Below are 26,815 nucleotides of genomic sequence, written 5' to 3' on the forward strand. Positions count from 1 at the left end.
TGTAAAGTTTGGTGGAGGAGGAATAATGGTCTGGGGCTGTTTTTCATGTTTCGGGCTAGGCCCCTTAGTTCCAGAAGGGAAATCTTAACGCTATAGCATACAATGACATTCTAGACAATTCTGTGCTCCCAACTTTGTGTTAACAGTTTGGGGAAGGCCCTTTCCTGTTTCAGCATGACAATGTCCAAAGCGAGGTCCATACAGAAATTGTTTGTTGAGAACGGTGAGGAAGAACTTGACTGGCCTGCACAGAACCCTGACCTCAACCCCATCAAACACTTTTGGGATGAATTGGAATGCAAACTGCAAGTCAGACCTAATCGCCCAACATCAGTGCCCGACCTCACTAATGCGTGTGGCTGAATGGAAGCAAGTCCCCGCAGCAATGTTCGAACATCTAGTGGAAAGCCTTCCCAGAAGAGTGGAGGCTGTTTTAGCAGCAAAGAGGAGACCAACTCCATATTAATGTCCATGGTTTTGGAATGAGATGTTCGACGAGCAGGTGTCCACCTTCTTTTGGTCATGTGGTGTATATAATCATGAAACAGTACTTAACACAAGTGCTTGCTTGGATACCCACGGAAGACCAAAAAAATCCAACATCAAAATGTTTTCCACTCTTAATAGGAATTACAAAAATACATAACATTGGTTCATATAAATGAAAAATTGAAGAGTACAAAATTGAAGAGAGTAGAAAGATGCCAAAGTAGCAAGTGACAGTCAATTTACTGTCCGTTGTGATACAGGGATGAAGGCCTTGTTAGGAAGGTAATTAGCGAAGTAGTATGAATGGATTTGCAGGCCAATATCGCATCATTCATACAATTATAGAATTGGTTGATTTTGTCATTATTAACATTTGTATTGAGATTTACTAAAGATTGACACAAATCATATGGAGTAGTGTTATGACCTTGCCGTTTACAACACTGATTACCCTTCCCACAATGAAGCTAGCTTTCTTGGAGTAGCAGTAACATGTCTGGCTCTGAACAGTAGTGTACTGGGTTTAAATCATGCGTCTCCCTCGTTTCGTAACAGAAAAACAAATAATTCCACACGTTCTCTATTCCTATCCTGAACCTTGAAGCAAGGCAGACAACCTTATAGTACATTAACATAAATAAATAATTAACTTGGCTGATAGATGTCTTTAAAGGCCAGGTGTACTGCATATTTGTCCTAGGTATCTTTGATCTGCTTTGCATCGTCCTTTGTCTTGGGAGGTATGATCTTAACCTCGAAGGGGATGAAATGCTCTAGAAGCGCTTTAGTGTCTCTCAAGTCAAGAGAGTACTCCTGGGCAACCTTATCCAATGTCCATGTTTGGGGAGCATTCTTGTGATTGTTAAGAGCTTTTAGGGCCTCAACAATAGACAGTTTGCCTTTGGGGACATCAGTGATCTCTACAATCCCATAGGGGTCCCCCGGTAGGCTGAATTTCAGTGGTCTGCGCTCCTCCACGTTCTCCTCAGTGATCTCCTTTGGAGCCTGTTTGTATTGAAACAGAGTAGGGTGCCAATCAAGCAAATAGCCCTCATTTGAAATGTCAATTGAATAGTCAATATTTTAGGCTCTCACCTCGGTAGGATCCTTTGATTCCACATACACCGACTTCAGCAACCCCAGGAGGGGGTCGTTTCTCTTGTGGATGGCATCATTGATCTCAGTAACTGAAGGAATCAAAATCGTTTAGGCCTCAGGGGACAAAGGACAACATATAAAAGATGTGTGACTGTGATACAGACTGGTATGTACTGGCAGCAAATCATAACGTTAGAAGCAGAGGGTGAACCCTAGTGTTGAATGGGTCATTTGCCATCTTTGCTGTTAGTTAGTTAGGTATCTTAGCTTGAGCTTGTTACAGAATTGGAAAACCACAAATACGTACTCAACACTAAAACCCTGGTTTCAAATAGCTACAAAGCTGTAACGTTAAGAAACACTAGCCAGGACAGCAGGCTATGGTATACTTGCTAACAGCCTGGCTGGCGTAGCTACCGGTTGAGTTGACCCTCCGACTTTCACAAGTTCTTCAATGCAATAACAAAAAGCCCTATGTACTCACCCTCTGTACTCTGAACAGGGTCAATATGGGTCAAATGTCGGGGTGCCACTTCAGGTTTTGCCTTACCAATCTCACGATGTACTCGGTTTTCTAAATTAAAATTCCTAAACAACCGTGCAACGCGTGCCCCCATTTTGGACACAATCACCTCCAGGAACTCTCAACGCACATTCCGTGCTCGACCGTTCCAAAGACCTCTTTCCGAGGAGCGGTTTCCAACATTTTCGACGGAGAGCGAGACGGTTCTATCATGGTAGCTGGAAATTATACAGCGACCCCGTCTGGCGCAGAGGACATCAAGCATCTTTGTTCCACGTCCATAATGTCGCTAGGCACACAATTACCGACAGGTGGCAGCAGAGCCTTGGAGCCTATTCAGTACGAGTACAGTATAGTGTAGGTAGGTAGGCAGAAAGGATGGGACACCTATATGAAGCCTCTGGTGTAGTGTACCGTTTGTTCTATGAGTGGGTGTGAGTGACACTTCTAATCTGACGCTAAAACCCGAAGATGAACTGGTTATCGTAGGTAGGTGACACTAGAGTCTTACAGGTTTTCAGTCTTTTTTTTTTTTTTTTAAATAGGAAAACATTATCATGCAGGTTTTACATTCATAAATGCAGTAAATATAACATCTGTATTTGATAGTGTACCTATAGGTTGAGTTTGAGTGTGTCTGACTTGGTTGTGGATTATATAGGAGCCTAGATTGTGGTTTTTCTCTCTTGAGTAGCTTGGCCAGCTAAATCACCTTTACATAAGTGAACCCTACAGAGCACATCTGGCAATGATCTACTGCCAAGGACAAATATCAAAATACTGTAGCCTACAGTATTGGAGAGACAGACATTTTGCCTATACAGTGCCTTTAGAAAGTATTCACACCTTTTGACTTGTTCCACATTTTGTTGTGTTAAAGTGGGATTAAAATGGATTTAATTGTCATGTTTTTGTCAACGATCTACACAAAATACTCTGTAATGTCAAAGTAAATATATATATTTTTTACATCTGTAAAAATGATTATGAAAAATAAAACAGTAATATATCTTGATTAGATAAGTATTCAACCCCCTGAGTCAATACATGTTAGAATCACCATTGGCAGCGAATACAGCTGTTATGTCTTTCTGGGTAAGTCTCTAAAAGCGTTCCACACCTGGATTGGGCAACATTTGCTTATTATTATTTTCAAAATTCTTCAAGCTCTGTGAAATTGGTTGTTCATCATTGCAGGACAACCTTTTTCAGTTCTTGCCATAGATTTCCAAACAGAGTCCATGTCACTTATTATGTGACTTGTTAAGCACATTTTTGCTCCTGAACCTACTTAGGCAAGGGGTTGAATACTTATTGACTCAAGAAATTTCAGCTTTGAATTTTTTATGAATTTGTAAACATTTCTAAAAACATAATTCCACTTTGACATTATGGGGTATTGTGTATAGGCCAGTGACTCTAAAAAATCTCAACTTAATCCATTTTAAAATCAGGCTGTAACACAACAAAATGTGGAAAAAGGCATGGGGTGTGAATACTTTCTGAAGGCACTGTATATCATTGACTCGTGTGCCACTACTCATGTTCATAGGAATTGACAGCTTAAGTGGAATTTGAGCAATGATGAAAATGTGTCAAAGGTCATGGACTACGTACATTTGATATTGCCTGGCTATCTCACTACCTGGGTCATGTTTCTGACAGTCGGATCAGTCCTAAACACAGCCACGGCCATTGAGATGAATGATGAACTCGTACTACAGTACCAGTCAAAAGTTTGGACACACCTACTCATTTAAGGGTTTTTCTTTATTTTTTCTATTTTCTACATTGTAGAAAAGAGTGTGCAAAGCTGTCATCAAGGCAGAAGGTGGCTACTTTGAAGAATCTAAAATATATTTAGATTTGTTTAACACTTTTTTGGTTCCTAACATGATTCCATATGTGTTATTTCATAGTTTTGATTTCTTCACTATTATTCTACAATGTAGAAAATAGTAAAAAATTAAGAGAAACCCTTGAATGAGTAGGTGTGTCCAAACTTTTGACAGGTACTGTACATCACCACAACATTTGAGACACGATACTGGTATCCTTTCAATCACATTTGATTTTGCATAAAACTCTTTATTGAATGACATGACAATGATAAAAGGCAGTGAAAATTCCTTTTTTAATGAGATGACAAAACAATGAATTCTGATTGTTGCTAGCCAGCCCTGACCAAAAGATGCTACTTGATTGTCATGAGGGCTTTCATAATCTCGGCACCCAGAACTAAATCTCCGCGCTGTCACAAGAGACTAGGGCTTCCATGACTCATAGTTTAGGTAAATTCATTGGCAAGATACAGCAGGATTAGGCTGTAGTGGTATAGTGGATTGAGCACCCCACCCACCTAATCAAATTGAATTCAACTAGCGATGTGTTGTAGCTCCTCCCACTTGCAGGCAGCGGAGTCATGTGTCTAGAATCTAAACTGTAATGTTGGCGTGCACATTTTCAGTAGACACACCTGGGAATTTACAGAAAGAGAGACAGTGCCCACCCTCACATGCCCAAAACACACCAGAGGAAGTGAAGACTTGTTTGCATGTCTCTCCTTATTATCTGTGTGACTGAGCAGGAGTGAGTACATATTGATACAACCAACCTCCTGTACGGAGGATAACTTTATCATCCACTCATTTGACGACAGATATGTCTATACAGGTACAAGGCTATTTACATACAGTATTCCCCCCCCCAAATCTCCTCCACCAATGCCCACCAAAAATCGACCCCTCTCCTAGCATTTGAGTTCTCCCTTTCCTCACATATCCATGACTAGCAGAGTAGTTGTTTCCTCCCAACCAAAGTAACACAAAGGTCAAAGGTCCTCATCCCTGTAGTGACGCCTGTAGACCCATTAGTTAAGAGTCGGTAATAACAAGAAACGTGGGTTCCCAACGATTCCACATCATAACATCGAGAGGGGGAGCATGTTGTGTAATTATATTAGGTGGGTTTGGTGATGGACAATAACACGAATCTATGCTAGCATACGTGAATGGGCTTCACCAACATACTGCAAGTAGTCATACAGGCGAGAGCATGAAAGAAAATCTGTTACAGTTGGAGAGTAAAAATAACTTTCCCAAGTGTATTACTCTAAATGGACTTACATATACCCTGACAGCTTAAGAACAATATCACAAGACTTCAATTGGGGTGGTGGGGGTGACAATGTGATCGGTTATGCGGGTAAGCCAATTTGGTTAAATGCAACGGTATTATACTGCAGTTATGGACACAGAGAGGACCACCGACTGAGGTAACATATTTCTATAGCTTTTTATCTGCAAAGTCCCCACATTCATCAGGCAAAAGCAAATACACAATGAAAATCACATTTGCACATCTATGCATATTGTTATTTTTTCATTACAAAGAGTAGAAATAATACCACAAAAATATATCTTGTTTGAACATATGTACATTATTTCTATAATGTCCACAGAGAGAGGCAGATATCTGCATTTTAGTGGCTAGCAATCTTTGATATAAAGCAACATTGTCCACTCTAAATACTACATTAAAAAGTTCACACAGACTCCATTTTAAAGCTCCACAGAAGCTTAGGATCTCAAAGGTGGTCTGGCTTAATTTCGTTATTAAATCTATCAATTCCTATTTGGAATTAATTATTTCCTGGACACTCATCAGGTAGACTTGGCTCAGACTGAGGCGTATGGTGCATTTTATTCACCCATGGCAAACAGTTCAATCGGTCTGCACATGGACATTCCACTCATCGCACAGTGACCATGTCAACACTGTGCATGAGAGCAGGAGGAGTAGAGGCAGAGTAAGATGACGCTGTCGATGAGCAGGACGCCATAGAAACACCTCTGGGTGTGCAGACTTCTGCCTCTCTGGAAGCGTGTCAATAACACAGCCAGTAGCAGGAAGAAGGTGGCTATGTTTAATATGAGGAATAGTCTGATATAAGAGGATGAGTTGAACAGACTGTCACTGTTGGCCGTCGCCAACACGTGGACCTCCTTGAACTTGCGACCCTTCACGAAGCCTCCCTTCCTGCCTTTTTTGGAGTCTCCATAATCCATAAAGGCCCTGGAGTCTCCATCTTCCTCGGGGTTCTCCTCAATAATCCTCTTTGTTGTCTTCGATCTCTCCTTCTTCTCCCTTACCTCGATCTGTCCAAAGATGTCCGGCAGGCTCTCTGAGAGCTTGTCCCCAAGGTTCCCCAAGGCTTTATTGGCCCCCTTGCCCTGTCTCTTAGTCAGAGCAAACATTTTCTCAATGGCCTCCTCCGTCTTCTTCTTGTCGGAGAACTGGAGGAGGCGCTCGGCCGTCTTGCGGAAGCTGGCCGTGTTTAGCACCCGGCCCAGGATGTGTCTCTCCAGCTGCTGGAAAACAGGCTTGGCGTGCTGGAGGTTGTCCTCTACTACGTTGACATACTCCTCCACCTCCTCCGGCGTGCCGTTCTTCACTCCTGCTGCTTTCTCAAATACTATTTTCTTCTGGTCCACCAGCACCATAGCGAACAGAGGCTTGGTGGTCACCTCCCCGGTCAGCAGGTAGATGGTGTAGGTGTGCTCGTTGGTGGCCAGGTAAATGTCCACCCTGTTAGCATCGCCACGCAGACTAAAGCTCTGCACATCCACCCCTGGCCCAAAGAAGATGTATGCCACCCTGGTATGGGGATACCTCAGAGGCATTGTCACATTCACATAGTTAGAGCCGTTATAGGGGTAACCACGGGGATAGTTCCAGTACCCCAAGACCCCTTTCTCACTGAAGCCTGTGTCATCCATCCAAAACATTTGATATGGGTCTTCCCCATGTCTGACAAAGGCTCCGTGCACACCGTCTATTTTGGTGTCCTTAAAGGGCAGGTCCGTGTTGTGGAAGAAGGCACTCATGGCCCTGGTTGGGCTGTCTGTCTCCAGATGGATATGATCAACTAGGACCAGCAACTGGGGATGCAGGAGCAGCAGGTTCCTCTGGAAGCTCCTGATCTTCAGGTCAGGGTTGTAGGCCGACTGGCCCTCCCCACGAATGAACACCATGCCCTGCCTTTCCAGAGCCGCCTCCACCCTGCCCTGGGCGTCCGCCGGCAGCCCCACCTTGTACTTCAGCCACTTGGAGTCGCAGGCCTCTGTGACCTGGCCGTCCCATGGCTTGAAGCAGCTTCCTGAGGTAGCTGGGGAGAACAACACTGCGTTGTTGAGGAAGGTGTACTTGGGCCCGTACAGAGCCTCTGTGATAAAAGGAACACCGTTAGGGGCGAACGTAAAGCTGTTCTGGTCAGGGTGCTCGTGGCCAGCGTTAAAGTTCCGCCACCCTTTGATCCAGTCTTTGTACTTGTTCCTGTGAACGATGTCAAATATGGCCCGTCCACCCAGCTTCCCCGATTTAAAGGAGAGGAAGGTGTGGTTGGTGTCTGCGGGTAGAGAACTTCCATAAGTGACGACCCCCCAGTCCTCAAAGTAGTGGAGTTGGGATGTACCAAAGTCTGCAGGAGCTCTGGGAGTCAGGCTGGGATCATACCTGCAGAATGGAAATATAACAAGAAATAAACTTCATACATTTGAATTCAGTTGCTCTAAAAGCAAATATTTCATTAATAACTGAGTAAATCAGCATATACACTGAGTGTACAAAACATTAAGAACACCTTCCTAATATTGAGTTGCATACTTTTTGCCCTCAGAACAGCCTCAATTCGTTGGGGCATGGACTCTACAAGGTGTCAAAAAGCATTCCACAGGGATGCTGGCCCATATTGACGCCAATGCTTCCCACAGTTGTGTCAAGTTGGCTGGAAGTCCTTTGGATGGTGGACCATTCTTGATATACACAGGAAACTTTTGAGTATGAAAAACCTAGCAGCGTTGCCGTTCTTGACACACCCAAACCAGTGCACCTGACACCATATCCTGCTCAAAGGTACTTAAATATTTTTTCTTGCCCATTCACCCTCTGAATGGCACACATACACAATCCATGTCTCAATTGTCTCAAGGCTTAAACATCCTTCTTTGACATGTTTCTTCCCTTCATCTACACAGATTGAAGTGGATTTAACAAGTGACATCACCTGGTGTTCCGTCCGTTGTTGGGATGAGACCAAGGTGCAGCGTGGTAGGCGTACATTTTCTTTCATTTAAAATGACACCGGGAAAAACAATAATACACGAAAACGAACGTAAAGCTACATGCAGTTCAGAAAGCAACTACACACAAACAAGAGCCCACAATCACAGGTGGGAAAAAGGGCTGCCTAAGTATGATCCCCAATCAGAGACAACGATAAACAGCTGCCTCTGATTGGGAACCATACTAGGCCAACAAAGAAATAGAAACATAGATATGCCCACCCAAGTCACACCCTGACCTAACAAAATAGAGAATAAAAAAGGCTCTCTAAGGTCAGGGCGTGACACCTGGTCAGTTTATATCATGGAAAGAGCAGGTGTTCCTAATGTTTTGTACACTCAGTGTATGACAGTACACTTAAACCAATAGAGAGAGAAAGAGCGAGAGAGAAAGAGACAGAACGAGAGAGAGAGAGATTCTCACCAGATGAACTCTGTGTGCAGTGTGCACCATCTCTGTCCCTTCCCGGCCTGTCCCGGCCCCTCCAACACCCGGTTCTGATGGATCAGCTCAGCCAGCCAGTTTCCACTGCCGTTCCTCATCACATAGCGATCCAGAAACACCAGCTGGCTCTCGGGCCCGTAGAACCAGTTGTAGTTGGAATCTGCAATGGCAACAGTCCTCTGGAACCCTGGTGAGATGGAACAGGCAAGGGCAATAGATCAATATGGATTATTTTACAGTTAAAATAAAGGAGAAGGCAACTTCAATATAGTGGCCTTTCGTACTGGTTTGTTAGAGGAATATTGAATGTTATTATCATAAAACTCAGACAAATATGAAGTGACAGCTACATATTGTCCAAGGTCCAGTTCAGTTGTACAAACCACATAGCTTTCTATTTGATTGAATGCATAGTAATACATAGGCTACAAAAATCATGATTCATTTCTTTCCTTTTTTTACTGAATAGGTAACAAAAGCTTTTACATCCATGCATGCCATGTCCTTAACATCAGGAAATGAGCCAAACTACAGGCCCTGTTGAGACCGTAGCTCCCTAGCTTTATCGCTGAAGCCATTTCCCCAACACAAAGAATGGCAGTCTGGTGCCAAAAGAGATCTTAAAACCTAGCAACCGGTAGTAAATATTTAACGACAATAAATCAGATGTAAGCCAAAAACAATAACAGCAATAACCAAAATGAGTGCACAAGCAGTACGACAATACGCGTGTTTACCCTTTGTAAAAAGTGTCTGTTTACAACATTCCTGCTGTGATGCAAAACTAGACCTTGGATAAACAAATGCCCAATCCAAATGATGTGGGGGTCTGTTGTGCCGGAACACTGAGGTGATATTCGTTTGTTCAAGGTCTATCTTTGTAAAAGTCCAACACAAAATACATTTAAAACACAGCTCCTGTTTACAGTGTAACCTATTGGAACACCAACAAACCCATCATTTGAACACAGAGACATACAGTGGGTTAAGGAACTTTTGGATCTCTTGATAAAGATCAGCAAAAAAAGACTCTGTATTGTTAGCCTCCTGGCAGAGGCAACCAGGTTTTTGCCAAAAATGTCCTGGTACTTGGTCAAGTTCATAGTGCTGTTGACCTTAACAAGGGCCACAGTACCAGTGAAAGCAAAATAGCCCCATAACATCAAAGATCCATCACCATATTTTACTGTAGGTATGAAGTACTTTTCTGCATTTGCTTCCATTTTTCGACTCCAAACCAACCACTGGTGTGCATGGCCAAAGAGCCATGCACATGCTCTTTGGCATACAATATAGCTCAGTATTTGTATTCTTTACTTTATAGTCTTTTTCACTCATCTTTATCAAGGGTGCCAATAATTATAGACCTGACTGTACAGGGTCAGTGAGTGCAGTGCAGTCACATAGTCCACTCAGGCAGAAGGCAGTTAGGCAGGATAATCTGGGAGAGAGGAAGCTGGCATTGTGGGTAGTGAGTCCAGCGTTCTCCTGGCTGCTGCAATTAAGAGCTGCTCTCTGAATGCAGCAGTGGCGCCCAGCCCCAGTCACAATACAGAGAGTGTTGGCAGGGGGCTATAAAATGTCCAGACCTGAGAGCCCCTCCTCCAGCACTACCCTCCCCCTGAAAATAAACCAGAAGAGGAGAGCAGAGGAGATGAGGGAAGAGTGGAGATGGGGAGGGCTGGATCAACACAGCTCTGACAGCCCCCCAGGAAGGTAACGCATGCATAACCCATATCAAGACAAACGAGCAGTCACACTCTCTAACATGGGGGTAATGCACCCAGGAGGTTTTCATGCCTAATCTACTTATAACTTGGACAATGTTGCCAAGAAGTGCCACAGAGGTTTGCTAAGGCATTTAGGAACACTTACAGTTGAAGTCGGAAGTTTACATACACCTTAGCCAAATACATTTAAACTCAGTTTTTCACAAATCCTGACATTTAATCCTAGTAAAGATTCCCTGTCTTAGGTCAGTTAGGATCACCACTTTATTTTAAGAATGTGAAATGTCAGAATAATAGTAGAGAGAATTATTTCTTTCAGCTTTTATTTCTTTCATCACATTCCCAGTGGGTCAGAAGTTTACATACACTCAATTAGTATTTGGTAGCATTGCTTTTAAATGGTTTGACTTGGGTCAAACTGTCACGGCTGTTCGAATGATCGGACCAAAATGCAACGTCGGTTTCATTCCACATATTTATTGGACAGTGAAACTTAATGCGATACCAAAATAAACTTAAGGACAAAACAACAAACCGTGACGCAGGAGGAACAAACACACTCACAAAATATAATCACCCACAAAACACAAGTGGGACAAACATCAACTTAAATATGGCCTCCAATTAGAGACAACAACAACCGGCTGCCTCTAATTGGAGGTCATGCCAAACAAAAACCAACCTAGAAACACAAAACTAGAAACTAAACATAGAAATACAAAAACGGACAAACACCCCCTGTCACGCCCTGACCTACTCTACCATAGAAAATAACAAGCTACTATGGTCAGGATGTGACACAAACGTTTCAGGTAGCCTTCCATAAGCTTCCCACAATAAGTTGGGTGAATTTTGGCCCATTCCTCCTGACAGAGCTGGTGTAACTGAGTCAGGTTTGTAGTTCACCTTGCTCGGACACGCTTTTTCAGTTCTGCCCACAAATATTCTATAGGATTGAGGTCAGGGCTTTGTGATGGCCACTCCAATACCTTGACTTTGTTGTCCTTAAGCCATTTTGCCACAACTTTGGATGTATGCTTGGGGTGATTGTCCATTTGGAAGACCCATTTGCGACCAAGCTTTAACTTCCTGACTGAAGTCCTGAGATGATGCTTCAATATATCCACATAATTCTCCTACCTCATGATGCCATCTATTTTGTGAAGTGCACCAGTCCCTCCTGCAGCAAAGCGCCCCCACAACATGATGCTGCCACCACCATGCTTCACGGTTGGGATGGTATTCTTCGGCTTGCAAGCGTCCCCCTTTTTCCTCCAAACATAACGATGGTCATTATGGCCAAACAGTTCTATTTTCGTTTCATCAGACCAGAGGACATTTCTCCAAAAAGTACGATCTTTGTTCCCATGTACAGTTGCAAACCGTAAGTCTGGCTTTTTTATGGCGGTTTTGGAGCAATGGCTTCTTCCTTGCTGAGCGGCCTTTCAGGTTATGTCGATATATGACTCGTTTTACTTTGGATATAGATACTTTTGTACCTGTTTCCTCCAGCATCTTCACAAGGTCCTTCACTGTTGTTCTGGGATTGATTTGCACTTTTCACACCAAAGTAAGTTCATGTCTAGAGACAGAACGCGTCTACTTCCTGAGCAGTATGACGGCTGCGTGGTCCCATGGTGTTTATACTTGCGTACTATTGTTTGTACAGATGAACATGGTACCTTCAAGCATTTGGAAATTGCTCCCAAGGATGAACCAGACTTGTGGAGGTCTACAATTTTTGGGCGGATTTCTTTTGATTTTCCCATGATGTCAAGCAAAGAGGCTTTGAGTTTGAAGGTAGGCCTTGAAATACATCCACAGGTACACCTCCAATTGACGTCAATTAGCCTATCAGAAGCTTCTAAAGCCATGACATCATTTTATGGAATTTTCCAAGCTGTTTAAAGGCACAGTCAGCTTAGTGTATGTAAACTTCTGACCCACTGGAATTGTGATACAGTGAATTATAAGTGAAATAATCTGTCTGTAAACAATTGTTGGAAGAATTACTTGTGTCATGCACAAAGTAGATATCCTAACCGACTTGCCAAAACTATAGTTTGTTAACAAGACATTTGTGGAGTGGTTGAAAAACGAGTTTTAATGACTCCAACCTAGGTGTATGTAAACTTCTGACTTCAACTATATTTACTCATTGCTAACGTGCACTCTATTTAATTTCAAAATAGCCTGTCATGCTGCCTATATAGTATCTGTATCCCCTTTGCATCTATCACGTGACATCTAGACTAAATCCACTGTTAGAGATAAAAAGTGGATCGAACCAAGCAACTTCTTCAAAGGGAAACATTAAGAGGAGAAAAAACACCATTAAGAGGAGAAATGAAGTTATATTGAATTGAATGGCAGAGCACACACACAACATCTAAAACAGCTGTATTACCTGGCAGGATGGTCCTGTACATGAAGGCAAAGTGTTTGTGGAGCCAGGGGTGGTCGAAGTGGCTGATGGAGAAGTGTCTCTGCACCAGGAACATGTACTGGAAAAGAGAGCGGGTGGTGTACGTCCCGTAGGCCACACCCTCATATAGCGAGCCGTCCGTCACGTCCTGCAGCAGCACCATAGACTTCTCCATGATGGCCAGGACCTGCTTGGTCCACAGGTAGGCCTCCTGCAGGTAACCTGGAACAGAACAGAGGAGAAACCAGGGTCAGCTTATTGGGTTTCGAAGGAAGGTCATGTCCATCAATGTCTATGGAGCAGTGGCTCCCAAACATTTGTACTGTACTGCTGTCACCCAGCTAAAGTGTTTGTTTTCTCGAGACATACCCCAATTAAGCTCGGTGTAAAGTGTGGTCTCAAGTGAGGTTGATCATAAATGTGGTTACAGTAAGCTACTCAGTCAGTCACATTCCCATTTTCTTTCCAGGAACATCATACTGGAACCTCCCGTTATGCATGGAAAGTATGAAACTACCATACCAGACTAATGTATAGACTCTCTCTCTCTCTCTCTCTATGAGAAGAAGTGACCACATAAACACTCTAGCCGCAGTTCATTGAGAATCCCAGTCCATCACGGGTGCCTGGCAGCTACCCGGTGGACTGGATCCACTCGGACACCACAACCCACAGCCCACAGCCCAGCCCCGGAGCCGGCGTCCACCCCAGTGTTTGGTTTGGGCTGGGAGACCAGTGGCCTACACAGAGCAGGTATTTACCATCAAACAGGAACTGCTGGCACACAAAGACCACATTTACACAAACGGCATCGCACTACGCTCACACCCCGGCTCCACACAGTGTTTGGACTGTTCTGCATTTTCCATTATTAGACATAGTGGCTCAATGTATATAGGAATTCATGAACTAAAAAAATCTGATTAACCCTACGAAGTCAAAAGCTATAAACGTCTTCCCCATGGCTCAATCACATCCCATACATTCACACTGTGCTCTAGCAATGTCCTCCTCTACCCCTCTAGGATTTAATGATGTGCCTTTGTTGCTGTTATTAGGGGCTTTTCTTCAGCCATGCTGTTAGTGATGTTACTGGCTCTAGATCTCTGGAGCTCCCATCAGTACACATTAGTCATCCAGCCGCTGTTTGGGGAAGATCTGGTCTGTTAACTCCCCAGCACCATCACAATGAGATCTGCAGGAATGTGGGAGGTCAAGAGATGGTGCCATTTGACTTGACTTCTACTCCTTTGAGGTTCTTCACTAATTTTGATTAGATGAGACATTGAGACATTTCTGGTTCCTCTTAGTTCATTTTCAGGAATGAACAAAGAATGATTTCCCAAGAATGGAATAACTTCAAATGTTACGTAGGATCAATGAGTTACGCTCCTGAGTGACGCAGCGGTCTAAGGCACTGCATCTCAGTGCTAGAGGCGTCACTACAGACCCTGGTTCGACTCCAGGCTGTATCACAACCGGACATGATTTGGAGTCCCATAGGGCGGCGCACAATTGGCCCAGCGTCGTCCGGGTTAGGGTTTGGCTGGGGTAGACCTTCATTGTAAATAAGAATTTGTTCTTAACTGACTTGCCTAGTAAAATAAAGGTTCAATTAAAAAATAAAAAATTACATGATAGTTGTCTACCAAGAGTTTATGCTTCATTTATTGACATGACAATCATGTATTGAGAGAATGAACAAGTCTAGACAATTGCTTAAACCTGCATCCACTAGAGAGAAATGGCAATATAATTTTCCACACTGTAGCCAACGGGCAAAGACACTAGATAAACATTCAATTTTGCTTGACATTTGATTAAGTTGTCAACAATCTTAAACCAAACCTGTAAACCCTGTTTGTGGTTGAATATAAGGTCAATTACATTGAAATAACAAGGGAACTACGTTGACTCAACCCATTTGGTGTAAAATAGACACTTTTCGACAAATGAATCAAGTGTTCATGTATAACAGCTTTCAAGGAAGCAACACAATGTAGTGTGACTGTGGCTATGACTTTGAATGGTCCCCAGAGTCCCAGCGTTCTACACCAGATAATACAACTTAAGCACCTGGGTGGCCATAGCAGAGAAGTGGGTGATTGAGGGTCTTAGGTTTAACTACTGATGCTTGACTATAGATGAACTCAGGGTAAACTATGCCACATATGACTGTTCAATTAGGAGCGGAGCTAGGCAGCCGCAAAGCAGAAACATGCAGACACCTGCATCAGGAATGCGCTGATCCCCTATAAGCTGCTGTCCTGTGATCTAGTCATCTCTCCCGGTGTCTCTCCTTTTGGACAGAGCCCATACAATATCCCTTCTGACTCACAATCAAGACATGACATGATAAGAATACACTATACATACAGTACCTACATGCTGTGCTTAACATTCCCATACAGGTCTTAAGAAGTTTTATGCTTTGGACAGATACTGTATGTCTTCCTTTATTTTCAACAGATGGAGCCTATCCCTTCCTTATGAATAAATGCTTCAAAATGGCTTCAAAATGGCTTTTTGGTGTTGCCTATAATATAATACACAGGAAGAGAGGTGCTGTGTTCTTCTATAAATCTGAGTAATATAGACCTGTGCAATACAATAGCTCTGCAAGAAATGTGACATGAGACCAATGTTTGCTCTTGATTTCTTCTGGCGGTACCTTACAGGCAAAGTTCCATTTATTCACTCAGATCTTAATGGAATAATATTTGCACGTAATGTCATACTTTTGTGTAACAGTGTAGGTTCCGTCCCTCTCTTCGCCCCAACCCGGGCTCGAACCAGGGACCCTTGCACACATCAACAACTGACACCCCATCGTTACCCATCGCGCCACAAAAGCCGCGGCTCTTGCAACGCAAGGGGAAACCCTACTTCAAGTCTCAGAGCGAGTGACATCACCGATTGAAACGCTATTAGCGCGCACCACCGCTAACTAACTAGCCATTTCACATCGGTTACATTTGCACAGGATATGAATGATAAATCTGTGACAAAGGTATGCAGGAAGTGAATAGGATCGTCTGCATAGCACACAGTCAAATAATTATGCGGGAGTTAGGCCCTTAAATGAACTGGTCCAAGAATGAGAAAGCGAACAGTTTGCACGTTTCCTCAATCTGTCGTACTCAAAGCAAATACTGTATGTTAGTTAAGCCACCTTCTAATTAGATACCTTTAACAATTTGCAGCCAAATGAAAACGTTGAAGTGCAAAGTCAGCTTTAAACATTTATACAGTCAGCACAAAGACACCAGGCCATGACCAAATTACATTTTTTTCCAAGGTAACAGAAGAGTTAACAACCAATGCTGCTGGACCACTCTGTTTTTCCTCGACTTGAAAGAAGCTGATCCAAAACAAAGAGGGGTGCTATAATTCTCCAGAGTCTGCACCTCCTGCCCCCTGCCGCTCCCCTTCCCCCAACCCCTCTCTCACCCCCCCCCAGCTCACTATCATAAACCAGCCTCAAAGAAAAACCACCGTGACCACAGTCATCTCCATAAGCCTGTTGTCATTTAGTTTACATCGACTCTCATTCTTTTTCTACCAGAAACATTTCCCTTGTAAACAAACTAGGCTGTACAGCAGTGCTGGGAACAACAACAACAACTTCACCTTCCTTTGGCCTCTCTGCCTCTGACTTAAACATCCAAGAATATACAACCAGGACATTTAAACCAAAACAATAGAGGAAACAGTTTTCAAATGTGCAGGAAATAACAAGGCCCTTTTTTTGTCATATGTTCCTTCCTTTCACACTGAATCTACTAAGAAAAACATTGGGAAAAGGTCCATCCAGAATGTTATAGAATCGTGTTTCCGTTGTATTTAAAAAAAGAAAAAAGCAAATTCACCTTTATTTAACCAGGTAGGCCAGTTGAGAACAAGTTCTCATTTATAACTGCGACCTGGCCAAGACAAAGCAAAGCAGTGCGACAAAAAACAACAACATAGGGGATAAACAAAAGTACAGTCAATAACACAATAGAAAAATATATATACAGTGTGTGCAAATGGCGTAAGGAGGTAAGGCAATAAATAGGCCATATGTGCAGATGATGATGTGCAAGTAGAAATACTGGTGTGCAAAAGAGCAAAAAAAGTTAATAAAAGCAATATGGGGATGAGGTAGGTAGTTGGATGGTCTATTTACAGATGGGCTATGTACAGCTGCAGCGATCGGTTAGCTGCTCAGATAGCTGATGCTTAAAGTTAGTGAGGGAAATATAAGTCTCCAACTTCAGCGATTTTTGAAATTCGTTCCAGTCATTGGCAGCAGAGAACTGGAAGGAAAGGTGGCCAAAGGATATGTTGGCTTGGGGATGACCAGTGAGATATACCTATCTCCTGATTCTGCCTCCTCAACCCTCCTCTCCTCCCTTTCTGCATCCTTTGATTTTCTCTGTCCCCTATCCTCCTGGCCGGCTCGGTCCTCTCCTCCTGCTCCGTGGCTCGACGACTCACTACGAGCTCACAGAACAGGGCTCCGGGCAGCCGAGCGGAAATGGAGGAAAACTCGCCTGGCCCGGGCATCCTTTCAGTCCCACATCTCTAGATTCTCCTCTTCTGTCTCTGCTGCTAAAGCCACTTTCTACCACTCTAAATTCCAAGCATCTGCCTCTAACCCTAGGAAGCTCTTTGCTACCTTCTCCTCCCTCCTGAATCCTCCTCCCCCTCCCCCCCCCTCCTCCCTCTCTGCGGATGACTTCGTCAACCATTTTGAAAAGAAGGTTGACGATATCCGATCCTCGTTTGCTAAGTCAAACGACACCGCTGGTCCTGCTCACACTGCCCTACCCTGTGCTTTGACCTCTTTCTCCCCTCTCTCTCCAGATGAAATCTCGCGTCTTGTGACGGCCGGCCGCCCAACAACCTGCCCCCTTGACCCTATCCCCTCCTCTCTTCTCCAGACCATTTCCGGAGACCTTCTCCCCTTCCTCACCTCACTCATCAACTCATCCTTGACCGCTGGCTACATCCCTTCCGTCTTCAAGAGAGCGAGAGTTGCACCCCTTCTGAAAAAACCTACACTCGATCCCTCCGATGTCAACAACTACAGACCAGTATCCCTTCTTTCTTTTCTCTCCAAAACTCTTGAACGTGCCGTCCTTGGCCAGCTCTCCTGCTATCTCTCTCAGAATGACCTTCTTGATCCTAATCAGTCAGGTTTCAAGACTGGGCATTCAACTGAGACTGCTCTTCTCTGTGTCACGGAGGCTCTCCGCACTGCTAAAGCTAACTCTCTCTCCTCTGCTCTCATCCTTCTAGACCTATCTGCTGCCTTTGATACTGTGAACCATCAGATCCTCCTCTCCACCCTCTCCGAGTTGGGCATCTCCGGCGCGGCCCACGCGTGGATTGCGTCCTACCTGACAGGTCGCTCCTACCAGGTGGCGTGGCGAGAATCTGTCTCCGCACCATGCGCTCTCACCACTGGTGTCCCCCAGGGCTCTGTTCTAGGCCCTCTCCTATTCTCGCTATACACCAAGTCACTTGGCTCTGTCATATCCTCACATGGTCTCTCCTATCATTGCTATGCAGACAACACACAATTAATCTTCTCCTTTCCCCCTTCTGATAACCAGGCGGCGAATCGCATCTCTGCATGTCTGTCAGACATATCAGTGTGGATGACGGATCACCACCTCAAGCTGAACCTCGGCAAGACGGAGCTGCTCTTCCTCCCGGGGAAGGACTGCCCGTTCCATGATCTCGCCATCACGGTTGACAACTCCCTTGTGTCCTCCTCCCAGAGTGCTAAGAACCTTGGCGTGATCCTGGACAACACCCTGTCGTTCTCCACTAACATCAAGGCGGTGACCCGATCCTGTAGGTTCATGCTCTACAACATTCGCAGAGTACGACCCTGCCTCACACAGGAAGCGGCGCAGGTCCTAATCCAGGCACTTGTCATCTCCCGTCTGGATTACTGCAACTCGCTGTTGGCTGGGCTCCCTGCCTGTGCCATTAAACCCCTACAACTCATCCAGAACGCCGCAGCCCGTCTGGTGTTCAACCTTCCCAAATTCTCTCACGTCACCCCGCTCCTCCGCTCTCTCCACTGGCTTCCAGTTGAAGCTCGCATCCGCTACAAGACCATGGTGATTGCCTACAGAGCTGTGAAGGGAACGGCACCTCCATACCTTCAGGCTCTGATCAGGCCCTACACCCAAACAAGGGCACTGCGTTCATCCACCTCTGGACTGCTGGCCCCCCTACCTCTGAGGAAGCACAGTTCCCGCTCAGCCCAGTCAAAACTGTTCGCTGCTCTGGCACCCCAATGGTGGAACAAGCTCCCTCACGACGCCAGGACAGCGGAGTCAATCACCACCTTCCGGAGACACCTGAAACCCCACCTCTTTAAGGAATACCTAGGATAGGATAAAGTAATCCTTCTAACCCCCCCCCCCCTTAAAAGATTTAGATGCACTATTGTAAAGTGGTTGTTCCACTGGATATCATAAGGTGAATGCACCAATTTGTAAGTCGCTCTGGATAAGAGCGTCTGCTAAATGACTTAAATGTAATGTAAATGTAATATACCTGCTGGAACGCGTGTTACGGGTGGGTGTTGTTATGGTCACCAGTGAGCTGAGATAAGGTGGAGGTTTACCTAGCAAAGACTTATAGATGACCTGGAGCAAGTGGGTCTGGCGACGAATATGTAGCGAGGGCCAGCCGACGAGAGTATACAGGTCGCAGTGCTGTGTGGTATATGGGGCATTGGTGACAAAACGGATGGCACTGTGACAGACTGCATCCAGTTTGCTGATTAGAGTGTTGGAGGCTATTTTGTAAATGACATCGCTGAAGTCGAGGATCGATAGGATAGTCAGTTTTACAAGGGTATGTTTGGCAGCGTTAGTGAATGAGGCTTTGTTGCAAAATAGGAAGCCGATTCTAGATTTAATTTTGGATTGGAGATGCTTAATATGAGTCTGGAAGGAGAGTTTACAGTCTAGCCAGACACCTATGTATTTGGAGTTGTCCACATATTCTAAGTCAGAACCGTCCAGAGTAGTGATGCTAGTCGGCCAGGCAGGTGCGGGCAGCGATCGGTTGAAAAGCATGCACTTAGTTTTACTAGTGTTTAAGAGCAGTTGGAGGCCATGGAAGGAGTGTTGTATGGCATTGAAGCTTGTTTGGAGGTTTGTTAACACAGTGTCCAAAGAAGGGCCAGATGTATACAGAATGGTGTTGTCTGCATAGAGGTGGATAAAGGAATCACCCGCAGCAAGAGTGACATCATTGATATATACAGAGAAAATAGTCGGCCCAAGAATTGAACCCTGTGGTACCCCCATAGAGACTCCCAGAGGTCAGACGATATGAAAGAGAGGTTGAACAGACTAGTAATAGGGGTTGCAACAATGGCGGCGGATAATTTTAGAAAGCGAGGGTCCGGATTGTCTAGCCCAGCTGATTTGTACGGGTCCAGGTTTTGCAGCTCTTTCAGAACATCTGCTATCTTGGTTTGGATGAAGGAGAAGCTGGGGAGGTTTGGGCAAGTAGCTGCGGGGGGTGCGGAGCTGTTGGCCAGGGTTTTGGGTAGCCAGGAGGAAAGCATGGCCAGCCATAGAGAAATGCTTATTGAAATTCTCGATTATCGTGGATTTATCTGTAGTGACAGTGTTTCCTAGCCTCAGTGCAGTGGGCAGCTGGGAGGAGGTGCTCTTATTCTCCATGGACAGTGTCCCAAAACGTTTTGGAGCTACAGGATGCAAATTTCTGTTTGAAAAAGCTAGCCTTTGCTTTCCTAACTGACTGTGTGTGTTGGTTCCTGACTTCCCTGAAAAGTTGCATATCGCGGGGACATTCGATGCTAGTGCAGTACGCCACATGATGTTTTTGTGCTGGTCGAGGGCAGTCAGGTCTGGAGTGAACCAAGGGCTATATCTGTTCTAAGTTCTACATTATTTGAAAGGGGCATGCTTATTTAAGATGGCGAGGAAATTACTTTTAAAGAACAACCAGGCAAGTGGTGCTATGGAGAATAACCCAGGGCTGACTGAACTGAAATTCCAGCCCAGAATGCTTCTCTCCTCAGGGGCAGAGGGGACTGCCAGGCAAGCCTCCCCTGGAGGAACCAATCTCACAGAAGTCATATGGAACTGGACTGCAGCCATCCATTTAAGGCGAATGTGACACAGGAAGGATGTAACTGAGGAGGAATGAAGTTGCCAAGAAGAGGCCACAGTATTCCAAAGAGGAAAATGAATAGGCTGAGCAGAAAACGACCAATCTACCAATCTACTGGATCTATATACAGTTGAAGTCGGAAGTTTACATACACCTTAGCCAAATACATTTATAAACTCAGTTTTTCACAATTCCTGACATTTAATCCTAGTAAAAATTCCCTGTCTTAGGTCAGTTAGGATCACCACTTTATTTTAAGAACATGAAATGTCAGAATAATAGCAGAGAGAATGATTTATTTCAGCTTTTATTTCTTTCATCACATTCCCAGTGGGTCAGAAGTTTACATACACTCAATTAGTATTTGGTAGGATTGCCTTTAAATGGTTTAACTTGGGTCAAACGTTTTGAGTAGCCTTCCATAAGCTTCCCACAATAAGTTGGGTGAATCAGGTTTGTAGGCCTCCTTGCTCGCACACGCTTTTTCAGTTCTGCCCACAAATATTCTATAGGATTGAGGTCAGGGCTTTGTGATGGCCACTCCAATACCTTGACTTTGTTGTCCTTAAGCCATTTTGCCACAACTTTGGAAGTATGCTTTGGGTCATTGTCGATTTGGAAGACCCATTTGCGACCAAGCTTTAACTTCCTGACTGATGTCTTGAGATGTTGCTTTAATATATCCACATAATTCTCCTTCCTCATGATGCCATCTATTTTGTGAAGTGCACCAGTCCCTCCTGCAGCAAAGCACCCCCACAAAATGATGCTGCCACCCCCGTGCTTCACGGTTGGGATGGTGTCCTTCGGCTTGCAAGCCTCCCCCCTTTTTCCTCCAAACATAATGATGGTCATTATGGCCAAACAGTTCTATTTTTGTTTCATCAGACCAGAGGACATTTCTCCAAAAAGTACAATCTTTGTCCCCATGTGCAGTTGCAAAGCGTAGTCTGGCTATTTTATTGTGGTTTTGGAGCAGTGGCTTCTTCCTTGCTGAGCGGCCTTTCAGGTTATTTCGATATAGGACTTGTTTTACTGTGGATATAGATACTTTTGTACCTGTTTCCTCCAGCATCTTCACAAGGTCCTTTGCTGTTGTTCTGGGATTGATTTGCACTTTTCGCACCAAAGTACGTTCATCTCTAGGAGACAGAACGCGTCTCCTTCCTGAGTGGTATGACGGCTGCATGGTCCCATGGTGTTTATACTTGCGCACTATTGTTTGTACAGATGAACGTGGTACCTTCAGGTGTTTGGAAATTGCTCCCAAGGATGAACCAGTCTACAATTTGTTTTCTGAGGTCTTGGCTTCTTTCGATTTTCCCATGATGTCAAGCAAAGAAGCACTGAGTTTGAAGGTAGGCCTTGAAATACATCCACAGGTACACCTCCAATTGACTCAAATGATGTCAACTAGCCTATCAGAATCTAGAGCCATGACATCATTTTATGGAATTTTCCAAGCTGTTTAAAGGCACAGTCAACTTAGTGTATGTAAACTTCTGACCCACTGGAATTGTGATACAGTGAATTATAAGTGAAATAATCTGTCTGTATACAATTGTTGGAAAAATGACTTGGGTCATGCACAAAGTAGATATCCTAACCGACTTGCCAAAACAGTAGTTTGTTAACAAGAAATGTGTGGAGTGGTTGAAAAACAAATTTGAATGACTCCCAACATAAGTGTATGTAAACTTCTGACTTTAACTGTATATCTAGGCTACAGAGTAAATACTATAGGAACCGTCTGAAAGCTGATAATGCAGTAATCATGGTGTTTCTCTGTGTTTCTCTGCCCGTGCGCGCACACACACACACACACACACACACACACACACACACACACACACACACACACACACACACACACACACACACACACACACACACACACACACACACACACACACACACACACACACACACACACAGTGCATGAATCAGTGGTACTCACCCTGGGTCATGTAAACCAGGCTGCCGGTGAGGAGAGCCACACAGTTGGTGGGCTGGTGGTTGTGCAGGTACTGGAAGCCCCAGCCGCGGATGTAGGACTTCTCATACATGTAGCGCGTAGCGTTGCCAATCACCTGCAGGAAGCGCTCCTGCTGCACCTTGCTCAGGTACTCATACAGGAAGTCATACGCTGTGGCGAAGCCAACCAGAGAGTGGGCTAGAGGAACCTCATCCCAGGGAGCATCCTTTACCAACCTGCAAGACACAGAGAAAAGGATAGATAAGTATATTCATCTGTAAGAAATACATGTTCAAGACTTAACCCTGTGAGACACACAGTTGTAAAAATGCAACGCTGCCTGTTCAGTGCTATTTCTAGGCATAAGTGACATTAGCGGCCGCTAGGGGCCCCCAAAAGTCAGTCAGGATCTCAACTTACTGTTATATAGAGTAGTAGTAGAATACTGCCATTTACGACCATCAATTTTAACGTAGAGAAGTAATTAATCCAGAAAGGACAACTACATATTACTAAAAGTAAGTTATATGGTCTGCATACATAGAAAACCCACAAAATAGTTGATCCTTTCAAATATATACACTACCGTTCAAAAGTTTGGGGTCACTTAGAAATGTCCTTATTTTTGAAAGAAAAGCACATTTTTTGTCCATTAAAATAACATCAAATTGATCAGAAATACAGTGTAGACGTTGTAAAAGACTACTGTAGCTGGAAACGGCAGAATTCTTTTTTTTAATGGAATATCTACATAGGCATACAGAGGCGCATTATCAGCAACCATCACTCCTGTGTTCCAATGGCACGTTGTGTTAGCTAATCCAAGTTTATCATTTTAAAAGGCTAATTGATCATTAGAAAACCATTTTGCAATTATGTTAGCAGAGCTGAAAACTGTGTTTTGATTAAAGAAGCAATGAAACTGTCCTTCTTTAGACTAGTTTAGTATTGTAATGCCCTGGCCATAGAGAGGGGATTTTGTTCTTTATTTTAGTTAGGCCAGGGTGTTACATTGGTTGGGCGTTCTATGTTCTTTTTTCTAGGTTGGTTTGTAGGTGGGGGCGAAGTGACTATGCATAGGTAACAAACAAACAGCGAGTAGCAGCAGTGTACAATAGGGCGGTGTCAATGTAAATTGTCCGGTGGCGATTTTTATGAATTGTTCAGCAGTCTAATGGCTTGGGCGTAGAAGCTGTTGAGGAGCCTTTTGGTCCTAGACTTGGCGCTCCGGTACCGCTTGCCGTGCGGTAGCAGAGAAAACAGTCTATAACTTGGGTGACTGGAGTCTCTGACAATTTTATGGGCTTTCCTCTGACACCGTCTATTATAGTCGATGAACAGCATTCTCAATTAGGTGTTCCTTTTGTCCAGGTGAGAAAGGGCGGTGTGAGTGTGATTGAGATTGCGTCATCTGTGGATCTGTTGGGGCGGTATGCGAACTGGAGTGGGTCTAGAGATGCTGTTGATGTGAGCCATGACCAGCCTTTCAAAGCACTTCATGGGTACCGATGTGAGTGCCACGGGTCGGTAATCATTTAGGCAGGTTACCGTCGCTTCCTTGGGCACAGGGACTATGGTGGTCTGCTTGAAACATGTAGGTATTACAGCCTCGGTCAGGGAGAGGTTGAAAATGTCAGTGAAGACACTTGACAGTTGGTCCGCGCATGCTTTGAGTACACGTCCTGGTAATCCGTCTGGCCCAGCGGCTTTATGAATGTTGACCTGTTTAAAGGTTTTGTTCACATCGGCTACCAAGAGTGTTATCACACGGTCATCCAGAACAGCTGGTGCTCTTGTGCATGCTCCAGTGTTGCTTGCCTCGAAGCGAGCATAAAAGGCATTTAGCTAGTCTGGTAGGCTCGCGTCACTTGGCAGCTCGCGTCTGGACTTCCCTTTGTAGTTTGTAATAGTTTGCAAGCCCTGCCACATCCGACGAGCGTCAGAGCCGGTGTAGTAGGATTCAATCTTAATCCTGTATTGACGCTTTGCTTGTTTGATGGTTCGTCTGAGGGCATAGCGGGATTTCTTATAAGCATCCGGATTAGTCTCCCGCTCCTTGAAAGTGGCAGCTCTAGCCTTTAGCTCGATGCGGATGTTGCCTGTAATCCATGGCTTCTGGTTGGGATATGTACATACAGTCACTTTAGGGATGACATCATCGATGCACTTATTGATGAAGCCGATGATTGAGATGGTGTATTCCTCAATGCAATTGGATGAATCCCGGAACATATTTCAGTCTGTGCTAGCAAAACAGTCCTGTAGTGTAGCATCCGCGTCATCTGACCACTTCCATATTGAGCGAGTCACTGCTACTTCCTGCTTTAGTTTTTGCTTGTAAGCAGGAATCAGGAGGATAGAATTGTGGTCAGATTTGCCAAATGGAGGGGTGCGGGAGAGGGAGAGCTTTGTATGCATCTCTGTGTTTGCAGTAAAGGTGGTCTAGGATTTTATTTTCCCTGGTTGCACATGTGACATGCTGGTAAAAATGTGGTAAAACTGATTTAAGTGGGCTTGCATTAAAGTCCCTGGCCACTATGAGCGCCACTTCTGGGTGAGCATTTTCTTCTTTGCTTATGGCCTTTTAGAGTTGGTTGAGAGCAGTCTTAGTACCAGCTTCGCTTTGTGGTGGTAAATAGACGGGTACGAATAATACAGATGAGAACTCTTGGTAGATAGTGTGGTCGACAACTTATCATAAGGTCCTCTACCTCAGGCGAGCAATACCTCAAGACTTCTTTAATATTAGACATCGTGCACCAGCTGTTATTGACAAAAAGACACACACCCCCACCCCTCGTCTTACCAAAGGTAGTGTCTCTGTTCTGCCGGTGCATGGAAAATCCCGCCAGCTCTATATTGTCCGTTTCTTCGTTCAGCCACGTCTCGTGAAACATAAGATGTTACAGTTTTTAATGTCTCGTTGGTAGGATAATCTTAATAGTAAGTCATAAATTTTATTTTCTAACGATTGCACGTTAGCAAGGAGAATGGAAGGCATTGGGAGTTTGCTCGCTCGCCTCTGGCTTCTTAGAAGGATCCCCGATCTGCGTCCCCTTTTCCGGCGTCTTTTCTTCACGCAAAAGGCGTGGATCTGGGCCTGTTCCAGTGAAAGCAGGATATCCTTCTCATCGGACTCGTTAAAGGAAAAAGTTTCTTCCAGTCCTCGGTGAGTAATCCCTTTTCTGTTCAGAAGTTATTTTCGGTCATAAGAGACGGTAGCAGCAACATTATGTACACAATAAGTTAAAAAAGAAGTTACACAAAAAAAAAATAACAAAATTGCATAATTGGTTGGGAGAATGTAAAATGTCAGCCATGTTCTTCGGCACCATCTTTATAGATCAAGTTGATCAATTTAGCTATTTCAGACAAAATATGACAACTTCAGATGTACACTACATGACCAAACATGATCATGGAGGCTATAACAGCCTCCACTCTTCCGGGAAGGCTTTTCACTAGATGTTGGAACATTGCTGCCAGGACATGCTTCCATTCAGCCACAAAAGCATTAGTGAGGTCGGGCACTGATGTTGGGCGATTAGGCCTATCTCGAAGTCGGCGTTCCAATTCATCCCAAAGGTGTTCGATGGGGTTGAGATCAGGGCTCTGTACAGGCCAGTCAAGTTCTTCCAAACCGATCTCAACAACATTTCTGTATGGACCTCACTTTGTGCACGGGGGCATTGTCATGCTGAAACAGGAAAGGGCCTTCCCCAAACTGTTGCCTCAAAGTTGGAAGCACAGAATCGTCTAGAATGTAATTGTAAGCTGTTGCGTTAAGATTTCCCTTCACTGGAACTAAGGGGCCTAGCCCCTTAGGGGCCTATCCCCCTGAAAAACAGCCCCAG

General features: G+C 44.4%; 2 protein-coding genes across 4 annotated transcripts in view; both read right to left on the minus strand.

Annotated features, from left to right (window-relative positions):
- Positions 1–608: 608 nt before the first annotated feature.
- ndufaf4 (NADH:ubiquinone oxidoreductase complex assembly factor 4) lies at positions 609–2,317 on the minus strand. The gene is made up of 3 exons (XM_014204995.3): positions 2,072–2,317; positions 1,585–1,676; positions 609–1,494 (listed from the first exon to the last, which is right to left on the minus strand). The coding sequence occupies exons 1-3, from the start codon at positions 2,202–2,204 to the stop codon at positions 1,186–1,188; spliced, it is 534 nt and encodes a 177-aa protein (XP_014060470.1). The 5' UTR covers positions 2,205–2,317; the 3' UTR covers positions 609–1,185.
- Positions 2,318–4,177: 1,860 nt separating this feature from the next.
- dse (dermatan sulfate epimerase) overlaps positions 4,178–26,815 on the minus strand; it is a 29,338-nt gene continuing 6,700 nt past the window's right edge. For all 3 annotated transcript variants that reach the window (XM_014204993.3, XM_014204994.3, XM_045720778.2), the window contains 4 exons: positions 22,944–23,197; positions 12,815–13,054; positions 8,657–8,864; positions 4,178–7,624 (listed from right to left, as the gene is read on the minus strand). In XM_014204993.3, coding sequence (XP_014060468.1) covers positions 5,881–7,624; positions 8,657–8,864; positions 12,815–13,054; positions 22,944–23,197 — 2,446 coding nt within the window. In that variant the 3' untranslated portion in view covers positions 4,178–5,880. The remainder of the gene's footprint in view (positions 7,625–8,656; positions 8,865–12,814; positions 13,055–22,943; positions 23,198–26,815) is intronic.

This window comes from Salmo salar, chromosome 06, assembly GCF_965601325.2.
Source record: "Salmo salar chromosome 06, fSalSal1, whole genome shotgun sequence".
NCBI lineage: Eukaryota > Metazoa > Chordata > Actinopteri > Salmoniformes > Salmonidae > Salmo > Salmo salar.